General features: G+C 56.1%; 2 protein-coding genes and 1 pseudogene across 14 annotated transcripts in view; 2 read left to right on the top strand and 1 right to left on the bottom strand.

Moving 5' to 3' along the window:
• The first annotated feature begins 3,936 nt into the window (after positions 1-3,936).
• Positions 3,937-6,894, top strand: HGH1 (HGH1 homolog). The gene is made up of 6 exons (XM_037166571.2): positions 3,937-4,627; positions 4,700-4,800; positions 4,901-4,999; positions 5,199-5,290; positions 5,376-5,498; positions 5,576-6,894. Exons 1-6 carry the CDS (start codon positions 4,014-4,016, stop codon positions 5,753-5,755), a joined length of 1,209 nt encoding a protein of 402 aa, XP_037022466.2. The 5' UTR covers positions 3,937-4,013; the 3' UTR covers positions 5,756-6,894.
• A 38-nt stretch (positions 6,895-6,932) lies between these two features.
• On the bottom strand, positions 6,933-9,452 carry LOC119064650 (testis-specific serine/threonine-protein kinase 5-like; annotated as a pseudogene).
• A 3,191-nt stretch (positions 9,453-12,643) lies between these two features.
• MROH1 (maestro heat like repeat family member 1) overlaps positions 12,644-17,728 on the top strand; it is a 43,315-nt gene continuing 38,230 nt past the window's right edge. For 6 of the 13 annotated variants that reach the window (XM_037166489.2, XM_037166483.2, XM_053660974.1 and 3 more), the window contains exon 1: positions 12,737-12,925. Coding sequence is in view for 1 of the 13 variants with exons in the window: in XM_053660973.1 (XP_053516948.1) it covers positions 15,007-15,066 (60 nt within the window). In the remaining 12 variants the exon portion in view is untranslated. Of the gene's footprint in view, positions 12,710-12,731; positions 12,926-14,540; positions 15,067-17,728 lie in introns of those variants that run through there. The other 7 variants (XM_037166487.2, XM_037166488.2, XM_037166480.2 and 4 more) reach the window with 7 other exon arrangements.

Raw genomic sequence — 17,728 nt, 5'->3', positions numbered from 1 at the left:
CCATATGGACATGGCTTCTTTAATTCTGTAGTTGTCAGACTTCCATTCAACTTGATTTCTGAGGGTTCTGAGTGGTGGCTGTTCTATATTTTAGTTGTAAATTTCATGTGGTTGTGCCAAGAGGCCAGCCATGTTTGCCTGCACACCTACTTGACTGGAAGTCTTTGTATCTTTTCACTTAACTTGGGAACAGTTAGGGTCCCCTAGCTGGTGACCACGGTAAACACTTCTGCTCCAGTGGGCCCTGAAGATGCCCATTTTTGTCTTGGTCAGAAGTGCCCACCAGAGGGCGTCACTTACCTGGGTTATCCATAACATTCCAATTCCATTCCTTGAGAAACACTCAACCTTAAAAAAAAAAAAAAAAGATTTTATTTTTAGAGAGAGGGGAAGGGAGGGCAAAAGACGGAGAGAAACACCAATGTGCAAGAGAAACACTGATCAGTTCCCACTCACACACCCCTACTGGGGACCTGGCCCCCAAGCCAGGCATGTGCCCTGACAGGAATTGAACTGGTGACCTTTTGGTTTGCAGGCTGACTCTCAATCCACTGAGCCACACCAGGCAGGGCAAGAGATATTCAACTTTTGTGGGTAGGATCTGTATATCCTAAGCATGTGCTTTCCTTGGAAAAGTGGGCACTTGCTTGGACTCACCCACCCTCTTCCTCAGTTTCCATGGAACTTTCATACAAGGTTTGCTGGGGATTGAGGCTATGAAGTGCCCTTCCTGTGGGTCTTAGCCACAGGCAAATCCCAGCTCTTGGACCTGTGTATGACCTACAGACTTCAGGGGCATGCTGTCCCCAGTGAGTGGCTTTCCTGGGCATCACAGCCGTATCGTCCTAGCCCGCAGTGTGAAATAAAAATAACATCAATTTATTAAGGCTCTCAGAACCATGTAAAAGTAAGATATATAAGTAATTCATGACTCTAAGCATAAATGAGGGGAAAACTCTAACAGAAAAGGAGATCTCAAATTAACGACCTCAGCATCTACCCTAAGAAATTAGGGGAGGACTTCCGCCAAGATGGAGGCATAGGTGGATGTGCCGTGCCTTCTCCCACAACCAAGATTATAGAAAACTAAATATTAGCAACAGAAAACACAGCCAGAACACGGAAAATTGAACTTTTCGGAAGTCCGTTAACAACAAATTCTTCAGCCTGACCAGTAAGGGGCGAAACCAGCGGCTGGCGGAGCAGGGTTGCACAGGAGGACTCGGCCAGACACACTCAGGCCCGCGGAATCCAGGCGCAGGGTCAGACCTAGTGAGCGACCCAGCCAGCAACCAGGCGAGCGACCTCAGGGGAGACAGCCGGGCCCGGGGCTGCGTGTTGACTGAGTTCTCGCATTTGTGCGAGGGTGGACAGGCGAGGGAGTGGGCGGTTGGACCGGGCCGGCAGGTCCCCACGGTAAGTGGCAGTGGAGGGCGCCGCCATTTCCCTGCTCTGACCCCACCTCCACATACAGCGTCATAACCCAGCGACTCTGAGTGGCCCGGCCCAGGTGAACCACCTAAGGCACTGCTCCTCCGCACCCAGCTGTGAGAAGCGGCAGAGGGGGTCGCCATTTCCCCACTCTGGCCACGCCCCCACATACAGCGTCACAACCCAGCGACCTGGGAATCCAAGCCGCCGCTTCTCACACTTAAAGGGCCCGAACAGACCAAGAATGGCGCAGGAGGATCTCAGAGCCCCAGAGCCAATAAATCTAAGCGATGAAGAAATAGCAAAACTCACAGAGGCACAGTTTAAAACACTGGTGATCAGGATCCTCACAGAACTGGTTGATTATACGGACAAATTAGACAAATATATGAAGGCGAAACTAATTGAAATGAATGGAATTGCACAGGACACCAATAGCAATGAAAAGGAAACTGGGACTCAAATCAATGGAGTGGACCAGAAGAAAGCAAATAATGGCCAAACAGAAAAGAGTCAAGAAGCAAGAATTCAAAGAAATGAAGAGAGTCTTAGGAACCTCCAGGACATCTTTAAACACTCCAACATCCGAATTATAGGGGTACCAGAAGGGGGAAAGGCACAGCCACCAGTGGAAAACTTATTTGAACAAATAATAAAGGAGAATTTCCCCAATCTGGCAAAGGAAATAGACTCCCAGAAAATCCAGGAAGCTCAGAGAGTACCAAAGAAGTTGGACCCAAGAAGGAACACACCAAGGCACATCGTAATTACATTAGTCAAGATTAAAATGAAGGAGAGAATCCTAGAAGCAGCAAGAGCTAAGGGGACAGTCACCTACAAAGGAGTCCCCATCAGACTGTCAGCGGATTTCTCAAAAGAGACCTTACAGGCAAGAAAGGGCTGGAAAGAGGTATTCCAAGTCATGAAATCCAAAGACCTACAACCAAGATTGCTCTATCCAGCAAAACTTTCATTTAAAATGGAAGGACAGATAAGGTGCTTCTCAGATAAGATCAAATTCAAGGAGTTCATCATCACCAAGCCCTTATTATATGAAATGTTAAAGGGACTTATCTAAGAAAAAGAAGTTAAAGAAACATGAACAGTGAAAGGACAACAAACTCACAGTTATTAACAACCACACCTAAAACGAAAGCAAACTAAAAGGACAGCTAGATCAGGAGTGGAAACATAGAAATGAAGATCTCAAGGAGGGTTAGCAACAGGGGAGTGGGAGGAGGAGAAGGGGGGAGAAGGTACAGAAAATAAGTAGCATAGACAGTAGATAGAAAATAGATGGGGGGGCAAGAATAGCATGGGAAATATAGAATCTAAAGGACTTGAGACACATGGTCATAAACTAAAGGGGGGGGTGATGGTGGGGATGGGGGGTAGGGTGGAGGGGAATAAAGGGGGAATAGAACAACTGTAACAGCATAATCAATAAAAAAATTAAAAAAAGAAATTAGGGGGAAAAAACAACGTAATCAGAAGAAAGGATATAGTAAGGTCAAAGTGAAAAATCAATGAAATTGAACAAGAAAGCAGTAGAAAAAATTATGAATCCAAAAGGTGGTTCTTTGAGATCAATAATAATTGACAAACCTCTGGCAAGACCTACAAAAAGAGAAATAAGACAGAAATTACACCTATCAGGAATGAGAGGTGGCCCAACCACAGATGCTACATATATTAAAAGAATAGTAAGGGAATATTATAATGAGCTTCATGCCAATGAGTTCTGCAATTCAGACGAAAAGGACTCATTCCTTGAAAGACACAAACTGCCAGTCACCCAAGAAGAAAATGATAACCTGAATAGTTATGTATCCATTAAAGGAATTTAATTTGTAGTCAAACAACATTCCCAGAAAGAATTTTAGGCCCAGATGCCTTCACTGGGGAGTTCTGCCAAACACTAAGGAAATAAATCATACAACTTTTACAAACTCACACAAAACAAGAGAAGGGAATACATACACCCCAATCCTTCTGAGGTCAACATCGCCCCCAAAGACGTTACAAGAAAACTGCAGACCAGTATCCCCATGGACAGAGTTGCAAAATATCTCAACAAAATTTTAGCAAATTAAATTCAATAAAATATTCAAATGAAACTATATCAGGAGGAAAAGGGGGTTGTGCCAGGAATGCAAGGCAGGTCTGACATTGGAACATCAATCAATGTCATCGATCATGCGTCTCTTCCAGCGAAGATGGATCTCTGCTCAATCCATAATGGAAGAGGGCCGGTGTAATCAGTTAGTTACCAGGGGTCACACCAAGGAACTGGGCCTCACAGAGCGGTCAACGTTTGTCCCTACGTGACCCCCACCGCCGCCTCTCAACACACACGCGAGTCACTTTCGGCCGGCGCTCAGCCCCACAATGCCCCGGGCCTCGGTGTGGCCCCGCCTCCGTATGCTTGTCCCGCCCCCTGCGCCGAGCCCTCAGACTCGGATTGGTCGTTGTGGCTACCGGGTTTTTTCGGGGGCGGGGCCGAGGGCCACTGTCGCTGCGGGGCCGGATGGAGCGGTTGTGCCTGCGCTGAACTACCCAGGGATTGCAAAGTGCTGGTAGGCATGGAGGAGGCCGCGACGGACACTGGCTCGTCGGCTGGTGGCGGCGGCCCTGCAGGGTTGCTGACTCTAGAGGTGGAGGCGGAGAAGCTCCTTCCCTTTCTGACGCCCGGAGCGCGGGCGGACTTGCAGGAGGAAGCAACGCGGCACGTGCTGGCTCTGACCGGCTCGGGGCTGGGCCGGACGCTGCTGGCCCGCCAAGCAGCACTGCTGCGGGCGCTGGTCGACTTGGCGGAGGCCCCGGCCCCGGCCCCTGCCCGAGACGCAGCCCGCGCCCTTGTCAACCTGGCCGCCGACCCCTGCCTGCATGAGCCTCTGCTGGTGGCCGAGCCTGGGCTGCCTGCCCGCCTACTGGGCCGTGTGTTGGATCCCCAGTGGCCCTGGGCGGAGGAGGCAGCCGCGGTACTGGCCAACCTCAGCCGCGAGCCGGCGCCGTGTGCCTCGCTGATGGAGGCGCTGACGGCCGCGGAGTGGGGGGAGTCGGGCCTGGAGCGGCTTGTGCGCGCGCTGTGCACTCCGGGCTACAACGCCCGCGCATCCTTACATTACCTGGGTCCAGTGCTCTCCAACCTCAGCCAGCGTCCCGTGGTGCGAGCCTTCCTGCTGGACCCTGACAGGTGAACAGCAGGACGCCCGTGGGGAAGGGGTGGAAGTGAGCAGGGACAGCACTGAGTAGTCCTTTCCTTCAGGTGTGTGGTCCAGCGGCTGCTGCCCTTTACCCAATACTCAGACTCTACGGTTCGCAGGGGCGGGGTTGTGGGGACGCTGAGAAACTGCTGCTTCGAGCACAGTGAGTGGCCGTGGGGCCCAGCATTGCGGCAGTGGGCAGTGGGGAGAGACTGGATATTAGAGCACTTCTGGACTGGCCCCCACCCCTGTTTCCCACCCAGGACACCACGAGTGGTTGCTGGGGCCCAAGGTGGACATTCTCCCCTTCTTGCTGCTGCCCTTGGCTGGGCCTGAGGAATTCTCCGAGGAGGAGATGGAGCGTGAGTAGTTTGGGTGGATCCGCAGGGCTGACCTGGCAGGAGGGAAGGCCAGTAGTGGCGCAGGGAGGAAGTGTCCAGATCAAGCCCCCTTCTGAAAACTTTTAGCAGCAAGCTGCTGAACACAGATGAGGTTTACAAAGGTGGGGTCTGGTCTGGCTGCCCAGCACAGGGACCCAGTGACTCTCACACTTGTCCCTAGGACTGCCTGTGGACCTGCAGTACCTGCCACCAGACAAGCAACGGGAGCCTGATGCCGACATACGCAAGATGCTCATTGAGGCCATCATGCTGGTGAGTATAGGTCCTGCTGCAGTAACCCCATCCCCAACATATACGTGACCACATTGACACCTGGCTAATCTCAGTCCTCTTTCAGCTGACAGCCACAGCACAGGGTCGGCAGCAGGTGAGGGACCAGGGAGCCTACCTGATTCTGCGTGAGCTGCACAGCTGGGAGCCTGAGTCCGATGTGCGGGTGACTTGTGAGAAACTGATCCAGGTGGGTGCAGGGTTTGTGGGGAAGGGGGAGATGTTCATGGTATGCCAGCCGGCTGCTCACCTGCCTTCCTGCTGCAGGTGCTCATTGGGGATGAGCCAGAGCATGGCATGGAAAACCTGCTGGAGGTGCAGGTGCCTGAGGATGTGGAGTGCCAGCTGCAGCGGCTGGACCGCCAGGAGCAGGAGCAATGCCAGCGGGAGCAGCAGGAGTGGGAGCTGGCTCCAGAGCCACAGGCGGAGGGGGATGCACCCACCTGAGGTCCGTGTAGCTCAACACCAGCTCCTGGCACACCTTTACTAGCCCATCAGTCTTGGCCTCCCAGACCAGGCTTTCCTGCAGTTGCCTTTAGGCCTCCTGGGTCACCTTGCTGGAAGGCTGTGTCCTACTGAGAAGCAGAGCTACGCTTAAGCTCTGGGTTCATGCTGAGGGCTCTAGGGCTAATGCCCCTTAAACATTGGAGGATTGAGGGCACTTCCCTGTGCCCTGTTGCTTTCAGCAGCGGTGCAGCTTGTTCAGAAGAGCACTGTTCAATCCCAGCTGGCCAGGCCCTGGAGCTCTCAGGGACCTGCAGGGGGTTGGCCAGTGGAGCTGTGAGGCACTTCTCAAGCATGGTGGTGGGGCCAGACAGGAAAACCGCAGACTGGAGTGGCCAGCTGGAGCTTTCCAGTCCCAGGAGTGCTTGCTACAGGGGTCTGAGCCCAGGCAGGCACCTGGTGCGAGCATTGCCCCCTCCTGCCAGTACCCCCAAGTCCTCCATCTGGGCCCTCTGCTTACCCTCAGCCTCAGTAGGCCGACCTCTTGAGACCTTTGCTATTTATAGCCTGTCCTGGGGGTCTCCTGGAGCTGCAACCCACCTGGCCTGCCCTTCAAGCACTGGCTGGGTGCTGTCTCCCCTTCGTCCTCTCCGCTCTCCCACTTGACCTGTGCCCTGGCTCTGCCTGCAGCCCCCTGTCTGTACAAGAACCTGGTTCTCCACAGTGCCACATGTGGTCCCCCTAACTCTGCAGCACCCAAGGTGTCACTGGCAGGCTGTCAGTGTGGCCCCAGCTTCTGTGCTCGTCTCCTGGGCCCCCTACCAAACTTAGTGCCATCTTTGGCGCAGACCCAAGTACTGGTCCCCGCCCCCCGAACCTGTGCTGCAGTGTAGGCTGGCCCCCCAGGGTTCCCGGTGCCCTTCTCTTCTTCCTCTGCCCTGTTTCCAAAGTTGGAGGTCTGCTCACTTGTGCTGTCCCATGGAGGCTGGGTGCTCCATGGGGGTGCTGTGTGTCTCCCTCCATAGCTCACCGCCCCCATTAAAGCTCTGGCATGGAGGTGTGTGGACTCATGTCCTTGGTTCGGGAGCATCCCCAGTTTCCCCAGTGCCGGTTGGTTCAAACCTCTGACTCCACAGAATAAATGGTTTATCTGACCTCCGCTGGGCCCATCCATCTGCCCTCAGTTGACCTGGTGGAGTCCCAGCACATTCTGGACGGTGCTCCTGGAGCACAGCGGAGGTGGCTGCCGTGAGGCACCCATGCCCAGGTTGGCCGTTGCAATGCTTCGGAGACCTAGCCTGGCAGAGCCCCCACCTCTGCTCGGGCTGGCGTCCGGGGGCTCTGGCGCTGGGCCAGAGGCGCTCTTGGGGGTTCCCAGCTGCTGGGGGTGATGCAGCTGCAGGAGTGACCCCTTGTGGCTCTGAGTCCTCTCTGGGCTCCCCTGGATTCTCTCCTGTGGACTGCATTGGAGGTTCAGTCTGGACACTAAGAGCCCACTTGCCCACCCCCAGGGCCCTGCCCTGCCTGGTAAGGTGCTGAGCGCGGTGCAGAAGAGCGCATGCGCAGTGGGCTGCGTCCAGCGGTGCTTGGCTGCCTCCTGCAGGTCCAGGCGTGCATGCAGGCGCAGCTGGAGCAGGGCCTGGATCAGGTCCTGGCACTCTGTGGGCGAGGACTCAATGGCTGCAGTCAGTGGCCCCTCTACCTGCCCTCTTGTCTCCGCATCCTGTGCTCACTCCCCACCAACAATTACCGCAGCTTTGAGGGGCCTGCGGGAGGTCCTCTGCCTGTCACTAAGGGGCAGACAGGCATAGAGAGGTGAGGTCTGAGTTAGGTCCCACCTCAGTCCAGCTTCCCTCTCACTACAGTGGGCAGGAGGCTGGTGCCAGGTGAGTCTCCTCTGTTACCCTCTCCATGGCACAGAATGACCCTCTGACCAGGTCCTCTGGGACATGGGAAAGATGCAATGGAAGCACTTACCTGGGGACAGGCCTGGTAGGAAGGTGGGGCCTTAGCAGTAGCACGTGGTGGGGCCGGCATTCCTTGAAGGGCAGCTTTCTGGTCACCATGGCATAAAGGATGACACCTCTGGGGACAGTGGCTCTTAAGGCATGCCCCCTCATCCCTGCCCAGGGGCCTTGCTTCTGGGGTGGCTGGTGGGGCAGCACTCACAGGCTCCATAGGTCGGCCTGCTCCCCACTGTACTTCTTGCTCATGAGCATCTTGGGGGCAGTGTAAGCCATGGAGCCGCAGAAGGTACTCAGCAGTGCTTTTCTTGAGCCCTGGTTGGCGAAGCCAAAGTCTGACGGAGGTGCAGGGCAGGCGGTTCAGTGGGAGGGGCAACTATGTGGTGGGCCTGGGGTCAACTGCAGGGTGGCTGGGGGCAAGGATGAGGTAGAGGTCTTCTGGGAGGATTGAAGGTCAAGCCAGGCTGGGGTCTAGTCTGGAGCAGACCAGGGAGGAGGCAGAGGGCCTGGCAGGCATGCCAATGTGTAGGGGCCTTGTGCAAGGTGGGTGGCTGGGGTCAAGAATCAGGGCACCCAGGCACAAGGGCAAGAGGGCTGGCCACAGACTCACCTGTCAACTTCAGGAGGCCTCAGTCATCCAGCAGGATGTTCTCGCATTTTAGGTCCCTGCGTGGGAAAGGGCAGGTGGGGCTGGGCCTGGGCTCAGGTGGGCTTCCCCATGCAGGTGGGGTCCGGCTGGGCTGTGCCCTCACCGGTGCACGACGCCAGAGCTGTGTCAGTGGGCTACTGCGCCGACCAGCTGCCGAGCAGCCTGCGGGCTGCCTCCTCCAGCCCCGGGCAGCAGCAGTGGTCGGACACCGCCTTGGTGTGCTCCAGCAGGTTGCCCTGCCCGCCGGCTCCAGCACCAAGCTGGCTGTTGTGATGGGTCTCGTACAGCTGCACCTGCACAGCGCCCAGCTGCCTGCTGCCACCGCAAGGAGGGGCCGTGCAGTGCCCTGGGTTGGGGTGTCAGGATGGGGGCGGTGGACCTGGGGTGGGCAGCAGGCGATGTGAGGGCTGGCACAAGGGATGGGCAGGATGTTTGCTGGCTGTCATGGGGTCTCTGCCTACCACATTCAGGTGCTTGTAGGTAGCGTTGAGTGACGAGATCTCACGGGGCAGGAACTTGTAGGAGAGCTCCACAGGGGCCTTGGCGGTGGAGATGACCTTGATAGCCACCTGCAGGGGCTAAGGGTGGCCGCTGTGTGCAGACCACAGCCCCTTGGGGCAGGACAGGTCCCTGTCTTTCGTGCGCAAGCCAAACTGGGCAGGGTGAGGCAGGGTAATCCTGGGGGACAGGGTTGTCCCAGGCACTTATGTGCTTGGGGGTTTGAAGAGTTGAAGTGGTCAGCCTGTGGGAGGGTGCAGGACTGGGAGGGAGCTGGAACAGCTGGGAGGCACCCCAGTAGGGATGGACAGGGCCCCCTAGAGCTGGGTTAGAGGGTACCCTGAGCCCAAGGCCACAGAGAGGAGGCGGGCTGCCTCTCCATGGTGTGACGCTTGCCTTGCCTTGCCAAGCTAGAGGCCAGCTTGGGGTTGTGCTGCATGAAGTCCTGTGTGGCGTAGGCCAGGTAGACTTTGGAGAAGGCCCCGGAGCCAATCTTCTTGGAAGAGAGCAGATAGCCCTTGTCCCTGCACTCACACACCTGCGCCATGAAGGTTTGTTGGTCCAGTTTTTACCTGCCACTGCCTTTCATGGAGAGCAGGACACTGCAAAAGGGGCCAGGGCTGTCCCACTCAATGAGGGGTCTTGGGGAGGGGGTGGGGTATGTGGCTGAGGCCTGAATTATTTCAAAGGGGCAGGGGTGATAGGGCCACAGGAGGCCAGGTGGGACCTGTGCCCTCTCAGGGCTGCAGCCACGTTTTGGAAGTCTTGCTGGGACCAAGGCTGAGAGCTCGGGGTCGGGCCTGACACAGCCAGGGACTGGTGCAGGGCAGGGCAGGCTCCAGGAAAGCAGGGGCAGGTTCCAGAATGGAGGGTTCTAGAGCTGCACTAGCATTGTGCCCTCAAAGGGAGGGTCTGTGTCCTTCTGTCCCCAGGACCTTCCTGTCCTGAGAACATCTTGCTGGAACCAGTTGTGCCCTGCATGGGGCCCACTCTATGTGGTGACAGCCCCTAAATGCTAGATCCAGGCTGAGGCCTCTGTGGGCTACCCTGGATGTGGCTGAACACAAAAGGCCTTTACAGAAACTGGGGGTAGGGAGTGAGCCAAGCAAGGGGAGTGGGTTTTTTAAAGACATGAGGAAGGGAAAAGGAAAATGCACACCAGCAACTGTTTCGACTGCACTCCTTGTCCTTTGGGAGGGTCCCAAGGAGGCAGCCTAGGCCGAGTGGTGGTGGGGCAGCGCTTCCTCTGCTGAGGCCTAGAGCTTGTCTTACCTGGGCCAAGACCTGCTAGAGGACTTTCCCCCGAAGCCCTCTGAAGACTTAAGGGCATATCTTCAAGGTAAGTGAGGCTTCCAGCCTGGGCCCACCCCATACCCAGCAGCTCCAGTGCATAGCAGCCAGTGTGGGCCTGCCTTCTCCTGTCCTCAAGAGTCTTCTGTGGGCACTGTTACCATGGGGAGTAGTGGGTGACATTTACCAGCTGCCTGCTGCAGGCCAGGTGCTGTGCGAAGCGGTTGTGGTAGCTGCAATTACCACCTCCCACAGACCACGCGTGACAGGCCTGTCCTGGGCAGACAGTGCTTCTCCAGGATCTCAGATCAGAGCACAACCAGGGGACGCCCATTATACCAGTGACAGAACTGAGGCCCAAATGCAGTCTCTCTCCCAGGAGCCAGATAGCACAGAGGCTGTGGACTGCTGTCCTGGGAGTCCTGCAGGGCCTGGGTCGTGGCGGGGGCTCAGTGTCGGTGTAGTTGCGTTGTCCCCCTCTGGGACTCAAGGTGCTTGTGGTGTGCCCTGCTGCAGAAAAGGCCCAGGAATGCCCTGCCCAGGATGCTGAGGTTCATTTTCTCATCCCTGTTGGACTGTGAGCTGCTTGAGAGCAAGGTTTGTGTCTGCTCTTCCCTTGCTCCCCTACAGACTGCACCTGGCAAACTGCCTGGAATATAGCAAACGTGGACAAAGTGACCAGTTTGTTGTTGACCTGAGGGTTAGGTAAAGAGCACCCACTCCAGGTATTCCAAGCAGAGAGGATTTAAGGTGGGGTCGCTCCTCAGATGTTGGAAGCGCTGGAGAAGGGCCCTGTCTAGAGTTAGTACAGCACAAGGGAAAACGGGGTGTCTTCCCGAGAGTGGCTGTGCCATTGCCCACACCCTGTCACTTCCCCAGCTCCCACCATGGTCCAGACCACACTGGAGGCCGGCAAGTTGGTCACCAGCTCTGGTTTGCAGTCTGCCTCCCTCCTCTTTCTTTGCACTCTAGGTTGTTCCTCCGTCCCACAGAAACTCGAGCAACCATCACACGCTGAGCTTGGTGCTAAGCACTTGGGAGCAAATCCCAGATACAGGCCTTTTGTAGAGCTTACTATTGGGGAAGGGAAATTGGCATTAATAATTTAATAAAAGTGAAACGACATCTATGATGTGTGCTGAGCAGTTTGTGTGCTTGGGGACTGAAGTCTGGCGGAGGCTGGGCAGGGGGCGGGGCCAGCAGGACATGCTGGACCCTGGCCGTGGGGAACATAGGGCTTTGGCAGGAGAGCAAGCCATCCAGGTGTGAGTTTGGAGGAAGCCTCCTGTTTTCCTCCCTGGCAACTTCCTAATTAACCCCTGCCCCCTCCAGCCTGGTGGGATTATGGTTGGAGGGTGGGTTTTGGTCTCTTCCTGAGGGGCCAGCTTCATTTGCCAGCACCTCACTCAGCCACCTGAGTTCTGTCTTCCTCTACAAAAGAAACAGGCTGAAGCCCTTTGCACTGTGAAGAATGCCCCTCTTGCCCTCGTACTGACTTCAGGGTCCCACTTTGCCACCTTGCACCCTCACCAACAGCTCTGCAAACCTAAACTGCAGCAAGATGCAGACACTTGTTACACTGTGGATGTGGTGCTGCCTTCTTAAAATGCGCTGTCCATTTCCTGAACGTCACTTTATTTTCATTTGTGAACACGTCCAGGTGATTTCAGCGTCAGGGTCTTTGCAGGTGGTAGTGTCTCTACCTAGAACGCCAGCTGCCCTCCCAGCCCTCAGCTGCGCCCCCTTACAGCATGTCGTGTGTCCTATGGGTCCTTTACTTGCTAATTGTCTGCCCCTCCAGATCCCAAGATCCCGAACACAGAGACCTGCTCCTCTTCACCCCAAGGTGTACCTGCAGACTGAACTCGTGCCTCCCCTGTGCATGTGTGTGTGTACCTGTACGCGTAGGGGTCGGCAGCCCCAGGGTCTCCGGGTCCTTGTTGAGTGTTCAGTGTGTGTGTTCATGTGTGAGAGAGAGCATAGTGCCTGTGTGTCCAGGTCGGGTCCACCCGGCGTGTGTACCACCTGTTCAGGTGTGTGTTTGCGAGGGGGCCAGCTTTGGGCGCAATGGCGCACCCAGCCCGCGTCTCTGAGGGGTCCCGCCTGTGTGGCTGTGTAGGGCAGTGTCTGTGTGCGCAGATCATGGGGGTGTAAGTGTCCAACGTAGACACCGAGGAAGGTAAGAGAGGAGACCGCGCATCCCGCGCACAGGAAGCCTGAGCGTCCTCCCAGCGCCTGCGCAGTGACAGGCCGAACCCGTGCTGGAGCCCAACAGTCCCGCGGGGAGGTCCTGGGGCGACCCGGGCGGGGCCGAATGCAAGGCGGAGTTTGCGCACTCCGGGTCACTGGGGTTCGGTAGGTGGTGGGCCAAGAGCGAGAGGGACGCGCCTCCGACCTATCAGCACAGAGATCGTTTGGGGGCGGATCCAGGTCGCCGCTCGCCGGGCCGCGGTTGGCGGAGGGCCTCTGGGGCGGGCTCAATGCGAGGCCCCGCCCACTCCGGTTCGCGGCTGGGCGGGAGGGCTGGTCCCGGCCACTGCGGCGGCTCCTCTTCAGGTAACCGGTGGGCGGGGGCAGGAAACCCGCGCCGCTCACTGGGGCAGGCCCCCCTCGGGGAAGCCTGGGGCTGAGAGAGGTCGGGACGGCCCTGGTCAGGTCGCGTTGGAGGCTGAGTCAGGGGGCACCACCCCAAGGTCACCAGGCTAGCGCGGCGAGCGTACCGGGCGTCGCGGGGCCGAGCCCGCCATCCCACCCTCCTCTCCCCAAGCTCAGGTGCGCCCAGGTCCCCGCAGGGCCTATTCGCCGCGTCACAACCCGGAAGAGAGGCTCAGGAACCCTGCCGCTCGCCCCTTCATCACGCCGGCGCGGAGTGACCGGCCCCCTCTTGGGCTGGACGCGGGGTGCCCGGGCTCGTGCCCTGCCTGAGCGCAGGAGGTCCCCTGTTCGAGCGCCTGTCACCTCCCTGGGGGCATGTGGTCCACGTTCCCGCTTCCCCCAAAGGAGACTCTGAGAGAGTTCCAAAGCTTGGGGTCATTGTATTCTTTCCTTTTCCCTTTGACATGAAAGGAGGTGAGGCGGAGTAGGGGGTATTTGTCCGGAGTCACAAGGGTCATTGGTCAGAGTGTGTGGTGGTATAGTGGCGGGGCCGCAGGAAGCCCAGATCTCAGCTTTGGTGAGAGCTGCCTGGTGCTTGGCCAGCCCGGGTCCCTGGGCCCCTTGGCCTGTATTTGGGTTCCGATTTTTCAGCAGGGCTGGCTCAGCGGCAGTGCAGCGTTAGGACCAGGGCTCTGTGGGCACAGGCGTTTCCCACCACACTTGCAGTGGTTCCCCTTTTCCGGCGGAGCTGGTGGGAAGAGGGCCTCAAGTGCAGAGAGGCCAGCACAAAGCACCAAGCAGTGTAGGAGGGGCAGAGGGCACAGTGGGTGGAGGAGTGGCCTTGCCTGGGGATGTAAGCCGGCACTGCTGTCTGGTGGCAAAGACAAGGGGTGGGGGGGAGGTTGAGGCTGTCTTTGAGGGGACAGTCCGGAGGCAGGGACCACTTTGGAAGGGGATGTCAGTAGGTGTGGTAGAGGTGGAGGAGGAGGAGGCTGAGAGTGCCCTGCAGGGTGTGAGAGGGAGGTGAGGAGCCAACCAGAGGGGGCGGTGCTGATTTCTGGCCCAGATAGCCGAGGGCATGGTGACTCAGGAAGAGGTCGGGGTGAAGGGTTTGATTGGCAGTGAGTGGTCCAGATGAAGATGCCCCGGGGGGCACTGGGCCCCAGAAGACCATGGGGGGGATCATTGTCAAGGGACAGACACTTCAGGGTGGTATGATTTTTACCTGTGGCACCTACAGTTACAGCTCTGGCAGCCAGGGATTCTGGTGAGCAGACGTCTCTGGTCTTCTTTGGTATCCGAGTAGAATGCTGTCAAGTGCAGCTGTCTTGGTTACGTTTTGTTTTTTGTTTTTTTAAAGATTTTTTAAATTTATTTATAGAGACAGAGAAAGGGAGAGAAACATCAATCCATTGCCTCTCCCACCCCCCCAATTGGGGACCCGGCTGGCAACCCAGGCATGTGCCCTGACCAGGAATTGAACCAGTGACCTTTCGGTTTGTGGGATGATGCTCAGTTCACTGAGCCACACCAGTCGGGGCTGTTTTTGGTTACCTTGACACCACTGTCCAGGCTGCCAGGGCTCGTTCAGACCGGGATCTTGCTGTTCTCAGTCCTCCAGGACGCCGGTGGGTCAGAGGTGGAGCCCATGGGGTGCGTGCTTGCCTGCCATGGCTGAGCCATGTGACTGGGAGCAGGTATCTGCTCTCAGTTTTCAGACCCAGGGTCCTCCGAGGCCTGTGTGTGATCAGCAGCCTCGCAGCTCTGAGCCCCTTCTCCAGCTCTCACTGGGTCTCCTGCAGGTGGGGGCTCTGGGAACGCCCTGTGGCTTGAGTGAACTCCTGGCCAGTGCTCTGGGGATTCTGGCTGCTGGATGCCATGAAAAATGCACCTTCTTCAGGGAGCTGGAGGGCCACCTGGCTTTGGGGGTTTGCCGTGAACTCAGTGACACAGCTCGGTTGGCTGTGTTGAGCAGCAATGTTCTCAGAGTCCTGTGAGCCTTGAGCAACAGCCCAAGCTCCTGTTGATGACTCTGGAGGAGCTTCCTTCTCTGGCTGCAGTGGCAGAGGGCGAGTCAGGCGGGCCTGCTGTGTAGGTGGGGCATCTCTGTGACCTGCCCAGCTCATCCCTGACTTCCCAGTCTCCCTGCACGGACTGGCCCTTCACACAGACTCGTGGCTCTGGTGGGTGTGGCCTCGGGCTCCATGCAGTCGGCCCTGTGCTTCTGTTAGCCCATCCCCTGTCCTGGCAGCTGTCATATGCTGGGACGGAGCCTGGCCGGCGTTTATGAAAGCAGTTCGATGCATGGCCTAGTCCAGGTAAGTGAGGAGGAAACCGGCTCTTACTCATGTGTCCGATGCAGGGAGGGAAGACCTGCCCCCGGGACCGGCTGTGCAGCGGGGCTGGTGGGGTCCAGTCCTGGTGGAGTCCTGCCCCACCACTAACCAGTTGCCGGCCACCAGCGTGTTCCCGGACCCACGTGGCCATGCTTGGCCGCACAGTCAGGATCTGCACCTTCCTGTAGGACACAGGGTCCCAGACCCTTTCCCTGGGCAGTGTGCACCTCGTTTTGCCATCGGCATGCTCACGGGTCTGGCCATGGGGAGCGGGGAGCTGTCATGCCCTAGTGTCTGGCGTTAGTGCACAGACCGCCTGGCCTGGGGCAGGGCTGATGGAACGTGACAAACCAGCCTTGCTCAGCTGTGCCTTTCCTTCTTTCTTTGTTTAAAAAAGATGTTATTTATTTATTTTGGGGGGGGAGAAAGAGAGGGAGAGAAACATTAATGTGTGGTTGCCTCTTGCATGTCCCCCACTGGGAACCTGGCCACAACCCAGGCCTGTGCCCTGCCTGGGAATCGAACCAGGGACCCTTTGGTTCAAAGGCCGGCACTCAGTCTACTGAGCCACACCAGCCAGGGCTCAGCTGTGTTTCTTTCCAGAAGTTTTATAGTTGGGTTTTTTTTTTTAAGATTTTATGTATTTATTTTTAGACATATGGGAGGGGAGGGAGAAAGAGGGGGAGAGAAACACTGACTGGTGCCTCTCCCACCCCCACAGCTGGGGGCCTGGCCCAGAACCCAGGCCTGTGCCCTGACAAGGAAACAAACCAGCCACCCTTTGGTTCGCAGCCTGGTGCTCAATCCACTGAGCCACAGCAGCCAGGGCAGAAGTTTTCTAGTTTTACATTTTACATTTAGGTCATGAGTCATTTTGACTTTTTGTATGTGGTGTGAGGTACAGACTGAAGTTCATTTCCTTGCATATGGATGTTCAGGTGTCTGGCACTGTCTGTTGAAAAGTCTACCCCTCTCCACTGAGTGGCCCTCTGTGGCACCCCTGCACCTTTGCTGAAAATCAATCGGCTGTGTAAGCGAGGTAGCGTCAGTCTTGCAATTTTTTTGTCAGAGTTGTTTTGGCTGCTCTAGGTCCTTTGCATTTCCATGTGGATTTTAAAATCAGTTGGTCATTGTCTGCAAAAAGCCTGCTGGGGTTTCAATTGGGAATGTAGTCGACACGTAGATTCCTTTGGGAAGAAGTGATGTCTTTGCTCTGTACACCCACTCATTTTAGTCTCCTTTAGTGGGTTTCAGCAGGTGTTTGACAGTTGTAGCGTATTGTGTATCCTGTTTACCAAGTTCACCCCTAACTGTTTCATATTCTTATATCCTGCGGTCTCACTAGCTGGCTTACTGACTCTAGTCTCAGTGGTGGATTCCGTAGGGTTTTCCACATAAATGATTGCGTCACCTGTGATCAAGTACAGTTGTGCTTCTGTTTCAACTCGGACGTCTTTTTTTTCTTCCCTTGTTGCACTGACACGACCCTCTAGTATGGGGGTCGGTCGATAGAAGTGGTGAGTGCGGACGTCCTTGCACGGGTCCCTGTTGACAGGGGCGGCATGTCATCTTTCACCATGAAGGATGACCTGTAGGTTTCCCTGAGGTGCTCACCGTTTTTATTACGAGTGGACGTCTGGTTGTGACAAATGTTTTTCTGCCTTGGCTGAGATGATTACAGGTGCTCCTCAACTTACCCAGCAGGGGTTTCGCCCAATAAACCACTGCAAGAGGGAATATTGTGAGGGGACCGATGCTCCGAGCACTACACTGCAGGGTGTTGGTTGTTTGTCCGTGGGTTCCCGTGGTGGCCCCCGGTGCCGTGCTCGCCGCTGCTGCCCAGCATCACGCCAGAGGACTGGGCTGCATGTCACCAGCCCCAGAAAAGATCACCAACAAAAGTTGTAAGGACCGTTTCTGCTCAATACATATGCTTTTGCACCCTCGTAAGGTTGAAAAATTGTGCTTGGAGCCACTGTGAGTCAGGGGCTGTCTGCATGTGGTCATTGTCTTCTGGTTGTTTCTGCAACTTTCACTGGCTGCACCAGACCTTGCGTTCATGAGATAACTCGGTCACGACCCAGTGTCCCTTCTGACATGTCGTCGTATGTGGTTGGACGAAATGCTGTTAAGAAATTTTTGCCTTTTTGTCCATGAAGGGTATGCAGCTACAGTTTTAGTGGTTATGTTTCGACATTACCTTTTCTCTGGCTTTGTTATCACAGCCGTGCCAGCCTCATAGAATCAGTTGGTAAGTGTTCCCTTATGTTCAGTTTTCCTGGAAGAACTTGTGTGGAGTTGGTATTATTTCTTCCTTACGCATAGAGAAGGGTGTTGGAATCTCTTTCTGTAGTTTAGATTTGTGTGTTTTCCTTGCGTTTTTATTAGTTTTGGCTTGGTGTCTTTTGAAGCTCTGTTACTAGGTGCATGAGCGTCTCGGGTCTTGTGAGTCTTGGGAAGCTGCCTGGTCTGGTGCCGGTGCAGACACCCAGCTCCTTCGCGAAGGCTGCAGCCTTGTCTTCTTCTCCACCTTCCACTGCGACCTCCTGTGGCAGTGTAGCCAGTCCTGCCTGTGGTTTCTCTTTTTTTTAAAAAATGAAGTAATTAATTAGAGAGAGAGAACATTGATTTATTTGTTGTTTCA

The sequence above is a fragment of the Artibeus jamaicensis genome, unplaced genomic scaffold, assembly GCF_021234435.1.
Source record: "Artibeus jamaicensis isolate MK-2021 breed Jamaican fruit bat unplaced genomic scaffold, CSHL_Jam_final scaffold_916, whole genome shotgun sequence".
In the NCBI taxonomy this organism is placed as follows: Eukaryota; Metazoa; Chordata; class Mammalia; order Chiroptera; family Phyllostomidae; genus Artibeus; species Artibeus jamaicensis.
Note: the sequence above shows the minus strand (reverse complement) of the source record. Positions and strands in the feature narration are given on the sequence as shown.

Excerpts from the sequence above, each read along its gene's own strand:
- HGH1 (XM_037166571.2), top strand. The coding sequence starts at position 4,014 with ATGGAGGAGGCCGCGACGGACACTGGCTCGTCGGCTGGTGGCGGCGGC. Across the intron at positions 4,628-4,699 it reads TTCCTGCTGGACCCTGACAG|GTGTGTGGTCCAGCGGCTGC; the intron begins GTGAACAGCAGG and ends CCTTTCCTTCAG. Across the intron at positions 5,291-5,375 it reads TCATTGAGGCCATCATGCTG|CTGACAGCCACAGCACAGGG; the intron begins GTGAGTATAGGT and ends GTCCTCTTTCAG.